At 43.6% G+C, this 21,100-nt stretch overlaps 1 protein-coding gene across 1 annotated transcript in view; it reads left to right on the forward strand.

The window, feature by feature from the left end:
• The window catches only part of LOC308161765 (histamine N-methyltransferase-like), a 69,664-nt gene that overhangs the window by 2,602 nt on the left and 45,962 nt on the right, over nt 1-21,100 (forward strand). Inside the window, exon 4 of the mRNA XM_080535836.1 lies at nt 2,307-2,414. Coding sequence (XP_080391962.1) covers nt 2,307-2,414 — 108 coding nt within the window. The remainder of the gene's footprint in view (nt 1-2,306; nt 2,415-21,100) is intronic.

Raw genomic sequence — 21,100 nt, forward strand, 5'->3', positions numbered from 1 at the left:
CTAGTCAAGCCTCACCCCTCCTCCTCCACCCTCACCCCTGTCCTAGTCAAGCCTCACCCCTCCTTCTCTACCCTCACCCCTGTCCTAGTCAAGCCTCACCCCTCCTCCTCCACCCTCACCCCTGTCCTAGTCAAGCCTCACCCCTCCTCCTCCACCCTCACCCCTCCTCCTCCACCCTCACCCTCTTCCTCCACCCTCACCCCTGCCCTAGTCAAGCCTCACCCCTCCTCCTCTACCCTCACCCCTCTTCCTCCACCCTCACCCCTGCCCTAGTCAAGTCTCACCCCTCCTTCTCCACCCTCACCCCTGCCCTAGTCAAGCCTCACCCCTCCTTCTCCACCCTCACCCCTCCTCCTCCACCCTCACCCTCTTCCTCCACCCTCACCTCTGCCCTAGTCAAGTCTCACCCCTCCTCCTCCACCCTCACCCCTCCTCCTCCACCCTCACCCTCTTCCTCCACCCTCACCTCTGTCCTACTCAAGCCTCACCCCTCCTCCTCCACCCTCACCCTCTTCCTCCACCCTCACCTCTGTCCTACTCAAGCCTCACCCCTCCTCCTCCACCCTCACCCCTCCTCCTCCACCCTCACCCTCTTCCTCCACCCTCACCTCTGCCCTAGTCAAGCCTCACCCCTCCTTCTCCACCCTCACCCCTCTTCCTCCACCCTCACCCCTGTCCTAGTCAAGTCTCACCCCTGCCCTAGTCAAGTCTCACCCCTCCTTCTCCACCCTCACCCCTGCCCTAGTCAAGTCTCACCCCTCCTTCTCCACCCTCACCCCTGCCCTAGTCAAGTCTCACCCCTCCTTCTCCACCCTCACCCCTGCCCTAGTCAAGTCTCACCCCTCCTTATACCCTCACCCCTGCCCTAGTCAAGTCTCACCCCTCCTTCTCCACCCTCACCCCTGCCCTAGTCAAGCCTCACCCCTCCTCCTCTACCCTCACCCCTGTCCTAGTCAAGTCTCACCCCTGCCCTAGTCACCCCTGCATTGTTCAGATATCAACCCTGCTATTTACATTTACATGTTTGCCATTTAGCACACGCCTTTATCCAAAGTGACTTACATTTCACTAAGTAAGTGAATCATCTATCCACCTCAGAGGAAACAGTACAGGGGGGTAGTAGATGTCTCAGGAGGGACAGTACAGGAGGGTAGTAGATGTCTCAGGGGGGTAGTAGATGTCTCAGGAGAGGGGTAGTAGATGTCTCAGGAGGGACAGTACAGGAGGGTAGTAGATGTCTCAGGAGAGGGGTAGTAGATGTCTCAGGAGGGACAGTACAGGAGGGTAGTAGATGTCTCAGGAGAGGGGTAGTAGATGTCTCGGGAGGGACAGTACAAGAGGGTAGTAGATGTCTCAGGGGGGTAGTAGATGTCTCAGGAGAGGGGTAGTAGATGTCTCAGGAGGGACAGTACAGGAGGGTAGTAGATGTCTCAGGAGAGGGGTAGTAGATGTCTCAGGAGGGACAGTACAGGAGGGTAGTAGATGTCTCAGGGGGTTAGTAGATGTCTCAGGAGGACAGTTAAAGTGTAGCCTGAAGAGATGGAGGTCTTCAGTCTAAGGTGGAAGGGGTGATTCTGCAGTTCTGACAGCAGTGGGAAGGTGGTTCCACCAGCAGAGGGAGCCAGTGTAGTGTCCTAGTCAAGCCTCACCCCTCCTCCTCAACCCCCACCCTTGCACAACAGTGAACAACATACACAGTCAGGGAATTTTAGGGATTACAACTAATTGATTAACTGGGATGTAAGCGACAACAAAGCAGTCACCCTACCCCTAGGTAAACAGCTGAGAGACGGGGCAACAGTATAGCACTATTCATACAACAGGGGCAATTCAAAGTGCTTTACATACATTATTTTTAAATACAGCAAGAGGAGCATAGTAAGAAAATAAAAATTACAATGAATGAAAGCAAATATAAGAAGTAAATAGATAAAACATTTAATAAGACAATAGTTAATGGAAAAAAGACATTGATAGAAGTGTTTCTGTTTAATCATAACTGGTGCAAAACATGAAGGTTTTTAGCTTAGATTTTTTTAAAAATAAGGGTTTGGGCCTGTTTGATTTCTTCAGGGAGTTTGTTCCAGGAGCATGCATCAGCGTGACTGAAAGCTGCTGCACCGTGTTTTGTTTTTATTCTTGGAATTATTAGCGAATTATTCTCAGCTGACCTTAGACGTAGGAATGTCTCAGCTGACCTTAGACGCAGGAATGCAATAACAATACAACAGACTAATATTGTATCTATCTCTATGATCCTAGAAATACATTAGAAAGCCGTTTAAATGGTTCATCTTGTGTTTCAGGTGAGGTGGACACCCACATGCTGTATCTCCTGCAGTCTAAGGTCCCAGCCACTCCCATCACTGCTGACATCGTGGAGCCAAGCAGTGAACTCACAGAAAGCTTCAAAGGTATTCAACGCAGCTACATTTGAATAAAACATTTTTAACAAAAAAAAAATCACTTGAGTTGGGTCAGTCCTACTCATATATTTAAATCTTTTTTTAGACAGAGACAGGTAAGTAAGTTGGAGAGAGCAGGGATCCAAACCCATGCCAACATGGGCATATGTGTGCACTGTAAGCCATGGTGCTAGACCACTGGACCACTCCAGGCCACAACACTTGAATAACTCCTATCACTAAGCAGGTAATGGTATATAATGTATACCGGTAGTCAGTGGGTTTGATTACTCCGTTTATTCTTCTTTAGTCTCACTGCCAAGTGCTTCTCTGGTTTATCCTGTGCTGTGTTTTACTGCTTATCTACTTTTTGTTTAGTTTTTGATGGCGTTCTTATTCTCTTTAATGTGTTGTGTTTTAGTAAGTAAGTAAGTAAGTAAGTAAGTAAGTAAGTAAAATGTATTTCTATAGCACCTATCCCAGACCAGGGGTCAGAAAGTGCTTTACAAATACAAGATCATAATAAAAGAGCAGAAGTCATAGCAGGTTAAAATAGGCAAACAAGTGAAAATAAGAACAAGTAACAAACAACAAGTGTACAACAATATCAACAGGACACAGAAAGACTGTTTCTACTTACATTTAATATTTTATTTTTTATTTTTAAATCAGTTCTATCGCTTCTCTGCCTTTTGGCTAAACTCAAGTGTAGTATCTGTTCTTATCAGTTTAATATCTGATACGTCCCCTACCCAGGGACCATATATTAAATATTTTTTTGCAACAGGGAGCTGGAATAGGGGCTTGCTCCGTCCACTCCACGCATCGACCTGGTATTGCAGTATGTCCAGGGAATGGTGCACTCCTTTTACTGCATTCCGTTGTCTGGTACTTGTGCTCAGCAACGATAATAAAGTTGAATCTAATCTAAATCTAAGCTATTTGTAAAACACTGTAATGTTAACGCTTGGCTACATAAGGAATGTCCCTACTGGTGCGTCTGGCCGACCCAACCGGTGCGCTACGTTACATAAAACAAGTTAATACGTTTCCATACTGACCATGAGCTGGTGTTAACATGGACAGGCTGTTTAGTTAGGCTCGACCATTAGTGGGATGATATCAGCCCCGTCTTGGAGCGAGCAGAAGTATTTTGAGAAGGATGCAGGAAAATACTTATGAGATGCGTAATTCTGTTTGGAGACCATGCATGTACGCTTTCCCACCAGCAGAGGGCAGCCTAGCTCTTCCTGGTCAGCGCTGACACGAATGGTGGTGACTTTATTCATCAACATTGTTTTCATCTAGGCCTATATATTTGTATGTATTTACTTGTTTAAATCTTACAGTAATTCTTAGATTATTTAGTTATTTTCTTTATCTTTGTTCTAGGCCCTTGAATAAATGGTTTATTCTTGTTTTATTAGGTAGTTTATATTATTGCTATTGTGTGTTGTATTGATTACTATTGTTCTATATTAGAAATACTCATGTACTTTCGAAATATACATAACCCTAATATATATATGTATATATATATATATATATATATATATATATATATATATATATATATATATATATATATATATATATATATATATATAAGGATATGTATATGAGCATAGCCGTATATAGCCTACATATATACAGTTGGGGACAACATTGTTTTAGGACGATATGTCGAACCGTCGTTGGGACTTCTGTCTTGTTGGTCAGGTACCCGGGTTTCTCTGGTCTCAGGTATCTCTGCGCAGTGGCAGTATCGTAGCCTATGAGGTTTATCCGAGGCGTGATTATTGCTAGTTGAAAACTTTACCCAATACCCCGCCGTGACGACTTGAAATATAGTCGGCATTGGCAATTTTTGATGGTCTCTAAGGAGACTGATTTACTTGTGGAAAATAAATTACAGTAGAATCTGAATCGCTATTATTACATCCTAAAGTAGAAATACACAAGTTAGAAGTATTTTGAGAAGGATGCAGGAAAATACTTATGAGATGCGTGATTCTGTTTGGAGACCATGCATGTACGCTTTCCCACCAGCAGAGGGCAGCCTAGCTCTTCCTGGTCAGCGCAGACACGAATGGTGGTCTCGACTAGAGTACCGCGGGTGACTTTATTCATCAACATTGTTTTCATCTAGGCCTATATATTTGTATGTATTTACTTGTTTAAATCTTACAATACTTTTTAGATTATTTAGTTATTTTCTTTACACACTGCAGATCCACCTCCCCTCCCAATCAGACAGTGAAAATGACTGGAGCTTGGCTCAACCAAAACGCAAAAGACCACAAAAAAAGGCAATCCGAAAAAAAACAGACAAAAAGACTACTCCAGAACCCAAACCCCAACGCCATACAGGTAAGCCGGCTCCCCCCCCCCCCAAACCCTCCTCCCCACCCTCTTCCTCTCTCCAGTCATCACATGCTCCTCACCCTGCACAGCCCACCAGCCACCCCCAGTCCATGCTCACCGGACCGTACGGGCCACCGAAAATCACCTCATCAACAACACAGATGAGAGGGCCACCAGGCAGTCAGTGGGGAGACAACCCCCACACCATGAGCAGCCAAGGGGAGGTGCCACACTATCTGGCCCCCAACGACCCATTGGAGGGCCTCATCCTCATTTGCAATGACTTAGCAAAAATTGGAACAAACCAAATCCAAGAACCATGAAGATAACAATCTCATCTCTCAACACCAGAAGCCTCCGGCAACCAGACAAACGGGAGGTCGTCTACCAGTACATCACCCAACATCAGTCAGACATGTATATCCTCCAGGAGTGCGCCATCCCATTCAAGGAGATGGACGCCACCCTGGAGGAGGAATGGACACGGGGGGACTCTCTCTGGTCAGGCTCAAACATCGATAGAGCGGATGGGGTCGGCATATTGGTGGCCAACCCTTTTCTGCAGACCAAAAAGGGGGAGGTTGTAGAGAGCGGGCGAATCCTGGTTCTGGACCTAGAGATCCAGGGTTCGCCGCTGAGGGTCATCAATGTGTACGGCCCAAACAACGTGGCCAAGAGAGTCTCCCTTTTCAAGAAACTTCGGTCTCTCCTCCTCATTCCCACACCAGTCCTAGTGGGGGGAGATTTCAACTGTGCCCTCCGGGATGAGGACCGCAGTAGGTCCAGGAGAGACCGATCCACTACAGAACTTCAGTCCATCATAGACGACTTCCAACTGGTAGACGCCGGTGGCACCTCCCCGCCGACACACACAAGGGTGAGTTCCTCCGGGAATTCTTCCTCCAGGATAGACATGTTCTTGCTCTCGCCAGGTCTGAGGATGGGAACCCTGACCAGCCAAGCGGCCCACTTCTCGGACCACAGGATGTTGACAGTGTCCCTGGAATGGGACGGCCAAACAAGAGCGGGTAGGGGAACCTGGAGGATGAATACATCGATCCTTCAGGACCCAACAGTGGTGCATTCCTTCTCCAGGCGCTACCTGGAGTGGAGGACCCTAAAATAACTGTTCGACTCCCCGATAGAGTGGTGGGAGATGGTTAAGGCCAGGACAAAGGGCTACTTCGGGTCAGTCGGAAGGAGGAAAGCGGCAGAACAGAGGGCCAGGTTTCAACACCACAACGCGGCCCTCCAACGCCTGAGTCTCCTACAGCTGGGTGGTCTGGATGTGGCCCGAGAACTGGCCGAGACCAAACAACACCTTGCCACCCTCTACCGGGAGCAACAACAAAAGAAACAGTTCAGGGAAAAACTCCAGGGCCTGGAGGAGAAGGAGAAATGCACACGCCACTTCTTCCGCAAGGCACGGTCAAAACACAAGCCTATCCTGTCCCTATACGACACCAATGGGGACACCGTGTCAGACAGAGGCAACATCCCGGGGGTGGCAAGAGAGTTCTACGAGAGTCTCTACAACATCAAGACAACCGACGAGACTCTCATGGCCACCTTCCTGGATGGTCTGGACCGGGTCCCCGAGGGTGGTGAGAGTGAGAACCCAGAGCTGACCACGGAGGAGCTCACCCGGGCCGTGCACTCCTTGAATACACACAAGGCCCCTGGACCGGATGGGATCCCAGCAGAGTTCTACAAGACTCTCTGGGATCTCCTCAAGGAGGACTTGGCGGAGGTCTTCAAAGCCGTCTACAGGGAAGGGAGGCTTGGAGAGTCAATGCGACAGAGTACGGTCACACTGATCCCCAAGAAAGGGGACCTCAAGGACCTCCGGAACTGGCGCCCCATCAATCTCCTCCCAGTGGACTATAAAATCATGACAAAAGCCCTCACTCAACGGTTTCAAACCCTCCTCCCCTCAGTTATAGCCCCTGACCAAACCTGTAGCATCCCCGGTAGGTCCATCAACGACAACCTGCTCCTGGTGAGAGACCTCATCCTGCACTCCCAGGAGCGGAGGTCCCCTTTAGGCCTTCTCAGCCTGGATCAGGAGAAGGCCTTTGACAGGGTTAGCCATGGTTTCCTGCAGAGGGTGCTGAAGGGCATGAACTTCCCCCAGCACCTGCTCAACTGGACCGAACTCTGCTACAACAACATCACAAGCAGAGTTCGGATCAACAACCAGTTGACAGACCCCTTCCCCATCAAAGCGGGAGTACGGCAGGGATGCCCCTTGGCCCCTCTGCTGTACGTCATCTACCTGGAGCCGTTCCTACGGAAGATCAGGAGCTCCCCCAACATCATGGGCTACCCTCTACCAGGGGCCCGTGGGGAGAGGCTCAAGGTGGTGGCGTACATGGACGACATCACCATCGTCGGCACAGATAGTCGCTCCATTTCCACAGCAACGAAAGTGGTGGAGGACTACTGTGCAGCCACTGGCGCCCTGATCAATAGGGGTAAGTGTGAGCTGTTTCTGTCGCAGCACTGGCAGGAGAACCTGGCAACCTCCTTCCCTGTAAAGACGGAAAACATTAAGCTGCTGGGGATCACCTACCAGAAAGATGGAAGGGCCTCCGGCAGCTGGAAGGAGACCATCCGCCAGGTCCAAAAGAAGATCTGTGAGTGGAGTGCACGGCCCCTCACAATGACAGGCAAGATCCTGGTCCTGAAGGCTATTGTTCTTCCCATTCTCCTTTACCTGGGCAGGGTGTTTCCCCCAGACAGAGCAGTATCCAAAACCATCGAAAGGATCATGTTTACCTTTGTCTGGGGGAGCCAGATGGAAAAACTAAAACGCACCACCCTGTACAAAACAGTGGAGAATGGGGGTAAAGGGGTCCCAGACATCCTAAACATCATTAGGGCACAGGGACTCTCCAACCTCATCAACAACATCAACAACAAAGATAGGAAAGCCAGGTTCTTTGAAATATTCTATGCCACACCCATCCTCCGGACACTCAGGGTGACCGCATTAATAAATCACACTGTGCCCTACAGCTGGGACCCCCCTCCAGTCTACAAGATATGGAGGGACTTTGCCTTCAGGACAGGATTGTCCGCGGCTGGGCTGGCCTCATGGAAATACAAAGACATTATGACCTTCATAAGGTCGAAGGAAACCATTACTCACCCCAAGGCCAGCACAGCCGTGGACTCCAAACAGGTATGGAAAAACATTAATCATAAATGTACTAACAATAAACAAAAAGACATTGCCTGGATGGCTGCTCATGGTTGTCTCCCCACTAGGGAATTCTTGCATAGGCGGCACATCGCAAAGACTGAGAAATGCCCCCACGGATGCACGGACACAGAATACATTAACCACCTGTTCTGTGAGTGCTCCGTGGCCAGGCGGGTCTGGGCCCTGTTTGTTCCCTCTGTCTCCCTAAACAGCCTGCTGACCCTGCCCCGCTTGACGGCCGAGAACATCCTGTATGGTCCTCCCGGGGGGTGCACAACCCCCCAACTACAACAACAGTGGAGGATCATCAGCGCCGTCAAGCAGGTACTCTGGGAGACGAGGAACATCAGGATCTATCAGAAACAGAGCGTCGACCTGACAACCCTGAGGAGGAGAATCACCCTCTTCCTCAGGGACCATGCTATTATTGACTTTAAAAATAACCCGGATCAAGCAAGAGCGGTGTGGGGGGTGGAGAGATGGAAGGACGTCATCCTCTAAACCGCCCCCCATGCCGCGCCGCATCGCCCAACCCCCCCCCACCCCGGGCCTACCTCACTACACCACCAGTTCCTGCACTATCACCTTCACCACCGTTCCAGCACAAGCCCTGGTCAGCAGTAACACCATCACAAGGACCAGGAGAGGAGCAGCGCACAACACCAACAGGGAAGTTTACTGCACCTTCCACCACCTACACATGTACACAGCACTGACCCACTTCCTACCCTCACCAGAATATCACCACACACAACCCACAGCCGAACCAGCCGTCTCTGCCAGCACCACCAGCACCAGGATGACCAACATCACTGGGTCACAGGGAAGCACATGTCATATCCAGCTCTGACACCTACCCAGGCTTCCAGACCCAGGAGCAGAGACCGGCGGGAACCACCACGTCACCCCAGCACCAACCCCAGGTTCCAACTCAGCGACCCCAAACCCCCTGTTCCGGGCCCCCCCCCCCCAACTCCAGGCCCCAGCTACAGGCCCAGTCCCCTACCCGCCAACCCCCAACCCCCAGCCCGGAACAAGCTGAGAAGAGCCAGGGAGCTTTTTCCCTGGATAAGCTGTGTACAGGTTTTTCGCCTCTGCTTGCCTGCCATGCGCCGAGCTCTCTGGGCCTCTCCTCGGGGGCCTCCGGTCGGCCTGCGTGCTCGATCTGCTCCGCCGCTGGGGCGCCTGGTCCGGCTAGCCTCGTGAAGGGCTACAGGAGTCTGAGCCTGGTGGGCTGGGCCGGATGCGCCGGTGGTGGGGCGGGTCGGGTGAGTCGGGTGTGTGGGGTCCCTCCGGGGTCGGGAGGTGGGGGAGCCACGGCTTTGCACTGGTGGGCAAACTGGATAGTAGTCGCTCTACAACTAGAGGGCTGCAGGGGAATTTTTTCCCGGATGCACAGCGAACAGGTTTTTTACCCCTGCCTCCTACCGACACTGGAACCTGGACACTGAACACTGAACATTACACTACACTGGACAATACACTGAACACTGAGCACTTTAGTTAGTTTAATGTTGGTTGTTGTTGAATGAAATGTCTTAAATGTCTGATTGTTTTATGATTGAGTAATTGATTGTATACACGGTGTTGCGTTTTTATAAAAACCAATAAAAAACACCTTAGTTATTTTCTTTATCTTTGTTCTAGGCCCTTGGATTGTATAATGGTTTATTCTTGTTTTATAATGTAGTTTATATTATTGCTATTGTGTGTTGTATTGATTACTATTGTTCTATAGTAGAAATACTCGTGTTTCAATCTCATGTACTTTCGAAATATATATAACCCTAATCTATATATATATAAGGATATGTATATGCGCATAGCCGTATATAGCCTACATACAGTATATACAGTTGAGGACAACATTGTTTTAGGACGATATGTCGATATATATTACATTGATTTTTGCAACAGGGAGCTGGAATAGGGGCTTGCTCCGTCCACTCCACGCATCGACCTGGTATTGCAGTATGTCCAGGGAATGGTGCACTCCTTTTACTGCATTCCGTTGTCTGGTACTTGTGCTCTGCAACGACAATAAAGTTGAATCTAATCTAAATCTAAGCTATTTGTAAAACACTGTAATGTTAACGCTTGGCTACATAAGGAATGTCCCTACTGGTGCGTCTGGCCGACCCAACCGGTGCGCTACGTTACATAAAACAAGTTAATACGTTTCCATACTGACCATGAGCTGGTGTTAACATGGACAGGCTGTTTAGTTAGGCTCGACCCTTAGTGGGATGATATCAGCCACGTCTTGGAGCGAGCAGAAGTATTTTGAGAAGGATGCAGGAAAATACTTATGAGATGCGTAATTCTGTTTGGAGACCATGCATGTACGCTTTCCCACCAGCAGAGGGCAGCCTAGCTCTTCCTGGTCAGCGCTGGCACGAATGGTGGTGACTTTATTCATCAACATTGTTTTCATCTAGGCCTATATATTTGTATGTATTTACTTGTTTAAATCTTACAGTAATTCTTAGGTTATTTAGTTATTTTCTTTATCTTTGTTCTAGGCCCTTGAATAAATGGTTTATTCTTGTTTTATTAGGTAGTTTATATTATTGCTATTGTGTGTTGTATTGATTACTATTGTTCTATATTAGAAATACTCATGTACTTTCGAAATATACATAACCCTAATATATATATAAGGATATGTATATGAGCATAGCCGTATATAGCCTACATATATACAGTTGGGGACAACATTGTTTTAGAACGAGATGTCGAACCGTCGTTGTGACTTCTGTCTTGTTGGTCAGGTACCCGGGTTTCTCTGGTCTCAGGTATCTCTGCGCAGTGGCAGTATCGTAGCCTATGAGGTTTATCCGAGGCGTGATTATTGCTAGTTGAAAACTTTACCCAATACCCCGCCGTGACGACTTGAAATATAGTCGGCATTGGCCATTTTTGATGGTCTCTAAGGAGACTGATTTACTTGTGGAAAATAAATTACAGTAGAATCTGAATCGCTATTATTACATCCTAAAGTAGAAATACACAAGTTAGAAGTATTTTGAGAAGGATACAGGAAAATACTTATGAGATGCGTGATTCTGTTTGGAGACCATGCATGTACGCTTTCCCACCAGCAGAGGGCAGCCTAGCTCTACCTGGTCAGCGCTGACACGAATGGTGGTCTCGACTAGAGTACCGCGGGTGACTTTATTCATCAACATTGTTTTCATCTAGGCCTATATATTTGTATGTATTTACTTGTTTAAATCTTACAATACTTTTTAGATTATTTAGTTATTTTCTTTATCTTTGTTCTAGGCCCTTGGATTGTATAATGGTTTATTCTTGTTTTATTAGGTAGTTTATATTATTGCTATTGTGTGTTGTATTGATTACTATTGTTCTATAGTAGAAATACTCGTGTTTCAATCTCATGTACTTTCGAAATATATATATAACCCTAATCTATATATAAGGATATGTATATGCGCATAGCCGTATATAGCCTACATACAGTATATACAGTTGAGGACAACATTGTTTTAGGACGATATGTCGATATATATTAAATTGATTTTTGCAACAGGGAGCTGGAATAGGGGCTTGCTCCGTCCACTCCACGCATCGACCTGGTATTGCAGTATGTCCAGGGAATGGTGCACTCCTTTTACTGCATTCCGTTGTCTGGTACTTGTGCTCTGCAACGACAATAAAGTTGAATCTAATCTAAATCTAAGCTATTTGTAAAACACTGTAATGTTAACGCTTGGCTACATAAGGAATGACCCTACTGGTGCGTCTGGCCGACCCAACCGGTGCGCTACGTTACATAAAACAAGTTAATACGTTTCCATACTGACCATGAGCTGGTGTTAACATGGACAGGTTGTTTAGTTAGGCTCGACCCTTAGTGGGATGATATCAGCCCCGTCTTGGAGCGAGCGGAAGCATTTTGAGAAGGATGCAGGAAAATACTTATGAGATGCGTAATTCTGTTTGGAGACCATGCATGTACGCTTTCCCACCAGCAGAGGGCAGCCTAGCTCTTCCTGGTCAGCGCTGGCACGAATAGTGGTGACTTTATTCATCAACATTGTTTTCATCTAGGCCTATATATTTGTAAGTATTTACTTGTTTAAATCTTACAGTAATTCTTAGATTATTTAGTTATTTTCTTTATCTTTGTTCTAGGCCCTTGAATAAATGGTTTATTCTTGTTTTATTAGGTAGTTTATATTATTGCTATTGTGTGTTGTATTGATTACTATTGTTCTATATTAGAAATAATCATGTACTTTCGAAATATACATAACCCTAATATATATATATATAAGGATATGTATATGAGCATAGCCGTATATAGCCTACATATATACAGTTGGGGACAACATTGTTTTAGAACGATATGTCGAACCGTCGTTGTGACTTCTGTCTTGTGGGTCAGGTACCCGGGTTTCTCTGGTCTCAGGTATCTCTGCGCAGTGGCAGTATCGTAGCCTATGAGGTTTATCCGAGGCGTGATTATTGCTAGTTGAAAACTTTACCCAATACCCCGCCGTGACGACTTGAAATATAGTCGGCATTGGCAATTTTTGATGGTCTCTAAGGAGACTGATTTACTTGTGGAAAATAAATTACAGTAGAATCTGAATCGCTATTATTACATCCTAAAGTAGAAATACACAAGTTAGAAGTATTTTGAGAAGGATGCAGGAAAATACTTATGAGATGCGTGATTCTGTTTGGAGACCATGCATGTACGCTTTCCCACCAGCAGAGGGCAGCCTAGCTCTTCCTGGTCAGCGCTGACACGAATGGTGGTCTCGACTAGAGTACCGCGGGTGACTTTATTCATCAACATTGTTTTCATCTAGGCCTATATATTTGTATGTATTTACTTGTTTAAATCTTACAATACTTTTTAGATTATTTAGTTATTTTCTTTATCTTTGTTCTAGGCCCTTGGATTGTATAATGGTTTATTCTTGTTTTATTAGGTAGTTTATATTATTGCTATTGTGTGTTGTATTGATTACTATTGTTCTATAGTAGAAATACTCGTGTTTCAATCTCATGTACTTTCGAAATATATATAACCCTAATCTATATATAAGGATATGTATATGCGCATAGCCGTATATAGCCTACATACAGTATATACAGTTGAGGACAACATTGTTTTAGGACGATATGTCGATATATATTAAATTGATTTTTGCAACAGGGAGCTGGAATAGGGGCTTGCTCCGTCCACTCCACGCATCGACCTGGTATTGCAGTATGTCCAGGGAATGGTGCACTCCTTTTACTGCATTCCGTTGTCTGGTACTTGTGCTCTGCAACGACAATAAAGTTGAATCTAATCTAAATCTAAGCTATTTGTAAAACACTGTAATGTTAACGCTTGGCTACATAAGGAATGTCCCTACTGGTGCGTCTGGCCGACCCAACCGGTGCGCTACGTTACATAAAACAAGTTAATACGTTTCCATACTGACCATGAGCTGGTGTTAACATGGACAGGCTGTTTAGTTAGGCTCGACCATTAGTGGGATGATATCAGCCACGTCTTGGAGCGAGCAGAAGTATTTTGAGAAGGATGCAGGAAAATACTTATGAGATGCGTAATTCTGTTTGGAGACCATGCATGTACGCTTTCCCACCAGCAGAGGGCAGCCTAGCTCTTCCTGGTCAGCGCTGGCACGAATGGTGGTGACTTTATTCATCAACATTGTTTTCATCTAGGCCTATATATTTGTATGTATTTACTTGTTTAAATCTTACAGTAATTCTTAGATTATTTAGTTATTTTCTTTATCTTTGTTCTAGGCCCTTGAATAAATGGTTTATTCTTGTTTTATTAGGTAGTTTATATTATTGCTATTGTGTGTTGTATTGATTACTATTGTTCTATATTAGAAATACTCATGTACTTTCGAAATATACATAACCCTAATATATATATAAGGATATGTATATGAGCATAGCCGTATATAGCCTACATATATACAGTTGGGGACAACATTGTTTTAGAACGATATGTCGAACCGTCGTTCTGACTTCTGTCTTGTGGGTCAGGTACCCGGGTTTCTCTGGTCTCAGGTATCTCTGCGCAGTGGCAGTATCGTAGCCTATGAGGTTTATCCGAGGCGTGATTATTGCTAGTTGAAAACTTTACCCAATACCCCGCCGTGACGACTTGAAATATAGTCGGCATTGGCAATTTTTGATGGTCTCTAAGGAGACTGATTTACTTGTGGAAAATAAATTACAGTAGAATCTGAATCGCTATTATTACATCCTAAAGTAGAAATACACAAGTTAGAAGTATCTTGAGAAGGATGCAGGAAAATACTTATGAGATGCGTGATTCTGTTTGGAGACCATGCATGTACGCTTTCCCACCAGCAGAGGGCAGCCTAGCTCTTCCTGGTCAGCGCTGACACGAATGGTGGTCTCGACTAGAGTACCGCGGGTGACTTTATTCATCAACATTGTTTTCATCTAGGCCTATATATTTGTATGTATTTACTTGTTTAAATCTTACAATACTTTTTAGATTATTTAGTTATTTTCTTTATCTTTGTTCTAGGCCCTTGGATTGTATAATGGTTTATTCTTGTTTTATTAGGTAGTTTATATTATTGCTATTGTGTGTTGTATTGATTACTATTGTTCTATAGTAGAAATACTCGTGTTTCAATCTCATGTACTTTCGAAATATATATAACCCTAATCTATATATAAGGATATGTATATGCGCATAGCCGTATATAGCCTACATACAGTATATACAGTTGAGGACAACATTGTTTTAGGACGATATGTCGATATATATTAAATTAATTTTTGCAACAGGGAGCTGGAATAGGGGCTTGCTCCGTCCACTCCACGCATCGACCTGGTATTGCAGTATGTCCAGGGAATGGTGCACTCCTTTTACTGCATTCCGTTGTCTGGTACTTGTGCTCTGCAACGACAATAAAGTTGAATCTAATCTAAATCTAAGCTATTTGTAAAACACTGTAATGTTAACGCTTGGCTACATAAGGAATGTCCCTACTGGTGCGTCTGGCCGACCCAACCGGTGCGCTACGTTACATAAAACAAGTTAATACGTTTCCATACTGACCATGAGCTGGTGTTAACATGGACAGGCTGTTTAGTTAGGCTCGACCATTAGTGGGATGATATCAGCCACGTCTTGGAGCGAGCAGAAGTATTTTGAGAAGGATGCAGGAAAATACTTATGAGATGCGTAATTCTGTTTGGAGACCATGCATGTACGCTTTCCCACCAGCAGAGGGCAGCCTAGCTCTTCCTGGTCAGCGCTGGCACGAATGGTGGTGACTTTATTCATCAACATTGTTTTCATCTAGGCCTATATATTTGTATGTATTTACTTGTTTAAATCTTACAGTAATTCTTAGATTATTTAGTTATTTTCTTTATCTTTGTTCTAGGCCCTTGAATAAATGGTTTATTCTTGTTTTATTAGGTAGTTTATATTATTGCTATTGTGTGTTGTATTGATTACTATTGTTCTATATTAGAAATACTCATGTACTTTCGAAATATACATAACCCTAATATATATATATAAGGATATGTATATGAGCATAGCCGTATATAGCCTACATATATACAGTTGGGGACAACATTGTTTTAGAACGATATGTCGAACCGTCGTTGTGACTTCTGTCTTGTGGGTCAGGTACCCGGGTTTCTCTGGTCTCAGGTATCTCTGCGCAGTGGCAGTATCGTAGCCTATGAGGTTTATCCGAGGCGTGATTATTGCTAGTTGAAAACTTTACCCAATACCCCGCCGTGACGACTTGAAATATAGTCGGCATTGGCAATTTTTGATGGTCTCTAAGGAGACTGATTTACTTGTGGAAAATAAATTACAGTAGAATCTGAATCGCTATTATTACATCCTAAAGTAGAAATACACAAGTTAGAAGTATTTTGAGAAGGATGCAGGAAAATACTTATGAGATGCGTGATTCTGTTTGGAGACCATGCATGTACGCTTTCCCACCAGCAGAGGGCAGCATAGCTCTACCTGGTCAGCGCTGACACGAATGGTGGTCTCGACTAGAGTACCGCGGGTGACTTTATTCATCAACATTGTTTTCATCTAGGCCTATATATTTGTATGTATTTACTTGTTTAAATCTTACAATACTTTTTAGATTATTTAGTTATTTTCTTTATCTTTGTTCTAGGCCCTTGGATTGTATAATGGTTTATTCTTGTTTTATTAGGTAGTTTATATTATTGCTATTGTGTGTTGTATTGATTACTATTGTTCTATAGTAGAAATACTCGTGTTTCAATCTCATGTACTTTCGAAATATATATAACCCTAATCTATATATAAGGATATGTATATGCGCATAGCCGTATATAGCCTACATACAGTATATACAGTTGAGGACAACATTGTTTTAGGACGATATGTCGATATATATTAAATTGATTTTTGCAACAGGGAGCTGGAATAGGGGCTTGCTCCGTCCACTCCACGCATCGACCTGGTATTGCAGTATGTCCAGGGAATGGTGCACTCCTTTTACTGCATTCCGTTGTCTGGTACTTGTGCTCTGCAACGACAATAAAGTTTAATCTAATCTAAATCTAAGCTATTTGTAAAACACTGTAATGTTAACGCTTGGCTACATAAGGAATGACCCTACTGGTGCGTCTGGCCGACCCAACCGGTGCGCTACGTTACATAAAACAAGTTAATACGTTTCCATACTGACCATGAGCTGGTGTTAACATGGACAGGTTGTTTAGTTAGGCTCGACCCTTAGTGGGATGATATCAGCCCCGTCTTGGAGCGAGCCGAAGCATTTTGAGAAGGATGCAGGAAAATACTTATGAGATGCGTAATTCTGTTTGGAGACCATGCATGTACGCTTTCCCACCAGCAGAGGGCAGCCTAGCTCTTCCTGGTCAGCGCTGGCACGAATAGTGGTGACTTTATTCATCAACATTGTTTTCATCTAGGCCTATATATTTGTAAGTATTTACTTGTTTAAATCTTACAGTAATTCTTAGATTATTTAGTTATTTTCTTTATCTTTGTTCTAGGCCCTTGAATAAATGGTTTATTCTTGTTTTATTAGGTAGTTTATATTATTGCTATTGTGTGTTGTATTGATTACTATTGTTCTATATTAGAAATAATCATGTACTTTCGAAATATACATAACCCTAATATATATATATATATAAGGATATGTATATGAGCATAGCCGTATATAGCCTACATATATACAGTTGGGGACAACATTGTTTTAGAACGATATGTCGAACCGTCGTTGTGACTTCTGTCTTGTGGGTCAGGTACCCGGGTTTCTCTGGTCTCAGGTATCTCTGCGCAGTGGCAGTATCGTAGCCTATGAGGTTTATCCGAGGCGTGATTATTGCTAGTTGAAAACTTTACCCAATACCCCGCCGTGACGACTTGAAATATAGTCGGCATTGGCAATTTTTGATGGTCTCTAAGGAGACTGATTTACTTGTGGAAAATAAATTACAGTAGAATCTGAATCGCTATTATTACATCCTAAAGTAGAAATACACAAGTTAGAAGTATTTTGAGAAGGATGCAGGAAAATACTTATGAGATGCGTGATTCTGTTTGGAGACCATGCATGTACGCTTTCCCACCAGCAGAGGGCAGCCTAGCTCTTCCTGGTCAGCGCTGACACGAATGGTGGTCTCGACTAGAGTACCGCGGGTGACTTTATTCATCAACATTGTTTTCATCTAGGCCTATATATTTGTATGTATTTACTTGTTTAAATCTTACAATACTTTTTAGATTATTTAGTTATTTTCTTTATCTTTGTTCTAGGCCCTTGGATTGTATAATGGTTTATTCTTGTTTTATTAGGTAGTTTATATTATTGCTATTGTGTGTTGTATTGATTACTATTGTTCTATAGTAGAAATACTCGTGTTTCAATCTCATGTACTTTCGAAATATATATAACCCTAATCTATATATAAGGATATGTATATGCGCATAGCCGTATATAGCCTACATACAGTATATACAGTTGAGGACAACATTGTTTTAGGACGATATGTCGATATATATTAAATTGATTTTTGCAACAGGGAGCTGGAATAGGGGCTTGCTCCGTCCACTCCACGCATCGACCTGGTATTGCAGTATGTCCAGGGAATGGTGCACTCCTTTTACTGCATTCCGTTGTCTGGTACTTGTGCTCTGCAACGACAATAAAGTTGAATCTAATCTAAATCTAAGCTATTTGTAAAACACTGTAATGTTAACGCTTGGCTACATAAGGAATGTCCCTACTGGTGCGTCTGGCCGACCCAACCGGTGCGCTACGTTACATAAAACAAGTTAATACGTTTCCATACTGACCATGAGCTGGTGTTAACATGGACAGGCTGTTTAGTTAGGCTCGACCATTAGTGGGATGATATCAGCCACGTCTTGGAGCGAGCAGAAGTATTTTGAGAAGGATGCAGGAAAATACTTATGAGATGCGTAATTCTGTTTGGAGACCATGCATGTACGCTTTCCCACCAGCAGAGGGCAGCCTAGCTCTTCCTGGTCAGCGCTGGCACGAATGGTGGTGACTTTATTCATCAACATTGTTTTCATCTAGGCCTATATATTTGTATGTATTTACTTGTTTAAATCTTACAGTAATTCTTAGATTATTTAGTTATTTTCTTTATCTTTGTTCTAGGCCCTTGAATAAATGGTTTATTCTTGTTTTATTAGGTAGTTTATATTATTGCTATTGTGTGTTGTATTGATTACTATTGTTCTATATTAGAAATACTCATGTACTTTCGAAATATACATAACCCTAATATATATAAGGATATGTATATGAGCATAGCCGTATATAGCCTACATATATACAGTTGGGGACAACATTGTTTTAGAACGATATGTCGAACCGTCGTTCTGACTTCTGTCTTGTGGGTCAGGTACCCGGGTTTCTCTGGTCTCAAGTATCTCTGCGCAGTGGCAGTATCGTAGCCTATGAGGTTTATCCGAGGCGTGATTATTGCTAGTTGAAAACTTTACCCAATACCCCGCCGTGACGACTTGAAATATAGTCGGCATTGGCAATTTTTGATGGTCTCTAAGGAGACTGATTTACTTGTGGAAAATAAATTACAGTAGAATCTGAATCGCTATTATTACATCCTAAAGTAGAAATACACAAGTTAGAAGTATCTTGAGAAGGATGCAGGAAAATACTTATGAGATGCGTGATTCTGTTTGGAGACCATGCATGTACGCTTTCCCACCAGCAGAGGGCAGCCTAGCTCTTCCTGGTCAGCGCTGACACGAATGGTGGTCTCGACTAGAGTACCGCGGGTGACTTTATTCATCAACATTGTTTTCATCTAGGCCTATATATTTGTATGTATTTACTTGTTTAAATCTTACAATACTTTTTAGATTATTTAGTTATTTTCTTTATCTTTGTTCTAGGCCCTTGGATTGTATAATGGTTTATTCTTGTTTTATTAGGTAGTTTATATTATTGCTATTGTGTGTTGTATTGATTACTATTGTTCTATAGTAGAAATACTCGTGTTTCAATCTCATGTACTTTCGAAATATATATAACCCTAATCTATATATAAGGATATGTATATGCGCATAGCCGTATATAGCCTACATACAGTATATACAGTTGAGGACAACAATGTTTTAGGACGATATGTCGATATATATTAAATTGATTTTTGCAACAGGGAGCTGGAATAGGGGCTTGCTCCGTCCACTCCACGCATCGACCTGGTATTGCAGTATGTCCAGGGAATGGTGCACTCCTTTTACTGCATTCCGTTGTCTGGTACTTGTGCTCTGCAACGACAATAAAGTTGAATCTAATCTCAATCTAAGCTATTTGTAAAACACTGTAATGTTAACGCTTGGCTACATAAGGAATGTCCCTACTGGTGCGTCTGGCCGACCCAACCGGTGCGCTACGTTACATAAAACAAGTTAATACGTTTCCATACTGACCATGAGCTGGTGTTAACATGGACAGGCTGTTTAGTTAGGCTCGACCATTAGTGGGATGATATCAGCCACGTCTTGGAGCGAGCAGAAGTATTTTGAGAAGGATGCAGGAAAATACTTATGAGATGCGTAATTCTGTTTGGAGACCATGCATGTACGCTTTCCCACCAGCAGAGGGCAGCCTAGCTCTTCCTGGTCAGCGCTGGCACGAATGGTGGTGACTTTATTCATCAACATTGTTTTCATCTAGGCCTATATATTTGTATGTATTTACTTGTTTAAATCTTACAGTAATTCTTAGATTATTTAGTTATTTTCTTTATCTTTGTTCTAGGCCCTTGAATAAATGGTTTATTCTTGTTTTATTAGGTAGTTTATATTATTGCTATTGTGTGTTGTATTGATTACTATTGTTCTATATTAGAAATACTCATGTACTTTCGAAATATACATAACCCTAATATATATAAGGATATGTATATGAGCATAGCCGTATATAGCCTACATATATACAGTTGGGGACAACATTGTTTTAGAACGATATGTCGAACCGTCGTCCTGACTTCTGTCTTGTGGGTCAGGTACCCGGGTTTCTCTGGTCTCAGGTATCTCTGCGCAGTGGCAGTATCGTAGTATCGTGCTATTGTGTGTTGTATTGATTACTATTGTTCTATATTAGAAATAATCATGTACTTTCGAAATATACATAACCCTAATATATATGTTATGAAGGCCCACAGTTTAGAGCCAGTTTAGTTTCCCCGAATCAGCCCCTGTTATTTCCTTTATTATTTTCTATACTATTCCTGTACGTTTCATGAAGGTGTATGTATTGTTACTGTAATGTTTATGTATATGTTTAATGACGTGGTATATCCGGGGTGTGTCCGTGACCCGGATGCTAGGTTCGGTGGTGTATATATAGCGACGGAAGTGCTCTGTGCGTCAGTGTGACGAGAATCAGAGTGATGAGAGTAACGAGAGAGAGTAACGAGAGAGAAGTAACGAGAAGTCGACCTAAGATGGCGGAGTCAGTAAAACGCACACCGTGCTGAAGCTGAAGACGCCAAGTGATTATTGAGTTCACAACTGTGATAGCCCGTTTAGCTGTGTCCCCGTTAG

Source organism: Nansenia antarctica (assembly GCF_963989245.1).
Source record: "Nansenia antarctica genome assembly, chromosome: 7".
Lineage (NCBI taxonomy): Eukaryota > Metazoa > Chordata > Actinopteri > Argentiniformes > Microstomatidae > Nansenia > Nansenia antarctica.